Consider the following 1,847-nt stretch of genomic DNA (forward strand, 5'->3'; position numbering starts at 1 on the left):
GCGTGGATCGAGGCGAAGGGATTCGCATGGGTTGGAGGGCTAGATGTTCCGAGTGCGATAAGGTTGCGGCATGCGGATTTCTTGGGGTTCTTCAGGGACTGCATGTTCTTCTGCGGCAGCAAAAGGAGAAGGGTTCCGAGTGTTTTTTAGCGGCGACAAAGGAGAACCGAGCCCGCTCGTCGAATGCTATGAGAAGAGAGGCCAAAGCAGCTATCGGGGTCACCTTGCGGTTGCTGTTGGAGGATGCTCTCCGGGAGGGACACTGCCGGGTAAGTGGTGAACGTATGCCCGAAAACGCGGCTGCTGGACGTTTCTCTCCGAAGCCGTGTGTTTGCGTTCGCGATACTTTCCACTTGCTATTTCTAAGTCTGCCTACAATCCAGTACGCGTTCTAAGCCGGAGAGGCAGACGCGGTGGAGAGCGCCGAGTGGGCATTTCGGTGGACAAGTGGCACTTCTACGGCTGTGGGTGCGTGGCGTTCTTAGGTGAAAGGTGTTCTTTTTCTTGGAGCCCGAGAGCACGTCATGGGGCTCGGCGCGTCCAAGAGGTTCTTTGTGCCAGCTGAAAGTGGTTGAGTCTGCACTCAGCTGGAGTTTGACAAATACAACGGCAGTTCGCGTGTGTTCGTCTCCACGCATAACTTTTCGCTGCCTGTGGAGGGTGCACCGGCTATCCGGGGCCTGACGAAACACTCACAAAAAGAGGCAAGACCGGCGTGAGGTCCCAATTTTCTTGTGGCCTGCCCGTGTTTCGCCGGCGAATACGTCCTAACGAAAAAACCGTGTAGTCTGGGGTGGCACAGGTGTGGGTTTTCGTGTACTGGAATGCGTTCGGGGTATGGGGCACTGTCTCGAGCTCTCGTTGATTCGTGCTAGCTTTGCACGTTGTTGCTCCCAGCGTCAGTCTAAGTGAGGAGACCTACCCGCGGGGCTCGGCGACTTTGACGATGCCCGCAGACAGATGATCACTTCCTTTGTGATGCTCGAGTTCCCGCGTCGACCGAGCGTGCTTGCGTGCTCCGCCGGTACGGAGATATGCAGCATGCTAGTGACAGCTCTCTGGAGTCGGTGCGATCGGGCCGGTTGGCATCTTATATCTCGGGTCTTGCTTTTACTTTCTACATGAGAAACCGATTTCAAAACCGGTGAGGTTTAGCGCTTTCCAGTGCACTGTCTGTTTTTTCCATCCAGGTTCTTTCTCTTCTTGCCCGTTGCGGTGCGTTCTCGCGACTTGCTGAGCTCCGATCTCTGCTGTTGACCTTCCTAAGTCTCCTGCACCACCAGGTGGTCTTGCTTGAATCTTTTCTTTTCTCCGCTGTGTGTCCGCTGGGCTCAAAATATCCACGTGGTTGCCAGCAGGGGTCATTACCTACATTTTTCCCGCCGAGTGAAGACACCTCTTCTCCGCCACTCCAGCTAGGCTCTCCGTCGCCATCTTCTTGTGGTTCGCACCCGCCTTCGTGCGCACCCGCTTACCCGCAAGTAAACTCCAGAAGAGGTTGGTGTTTGTCCTTGTCTTCCCTTGTTGATCTTCCTGAGCTTTCTGGACTTCTTCACTCGCGGCTCTTCACCGATCTTCCAGGCGTGTTAGACGTCGTTGCACTTCTCCTGCCCTGCTTCCTGGAACTGTCCCTTCGCTGCGAGGACAGTACGCCAAAGCACTCGGCAACTGTTGATGTTTTGGGCGAGTCGATCTTGGTTTGTCGATCCGTGATGACACTTTTCGTTCGCTTGGTGGGAGTCAGCTGCTCAGCGGGCTGGACCGTTGAGGGCTGCTCGGCAAGTCATGGGGAGAGTGTGGAGCTCGGCAGGCGTTTGAGAGAGCCCGAGGGCGTAGCAGAGTCGACA

The 1,847-nt window shown here is 55.8% G+C and overlaps 1 protein-coding gene across 1 annotated transcript in view; it reads left to right on the plus strand.

Moving 5' to 3' along the window:
• The window catches only part of CSUI_011125 (uncharacterized protein), a gene marked incomplete at its 3' end in the record, with an annotated part of 2,172 nt that extends 335 nt beyond the window's left edge, over positions 1-1,837 (plus strand). The window contains exons 1-2 of the mRNA XM_068071226.1: positions 1-269; positions 1,191-1,837. The exon at positions 1-269 is cut by the window's left edge and continues 335 nt beyond it. Of these exons, the coding sequence (XP_067916798.1) occupies positions 27-269; positions 1,191-1,835 (888 nt within the window). The remainder of the gene's footprint in view (positions 270-1,190) is intronic.
• Between the last annotated feature and the right edge of the window lie 10 nt (positions 1,838-1,847).

This window comes from Cystoisospora suis (genome assembly GCF_002600585.1).
Source record: "Cystoisospora suis strain Wien I chromosome Unknown contig_9825, whole genome shotgun sequence".
Classification (NCBI taxonomy): Eukaryota; Apicomplexa; class Conoidasida; order Eucoccidiorida; family Sarcocystidae; genus Cystoisospora; species Cystoisospora suis.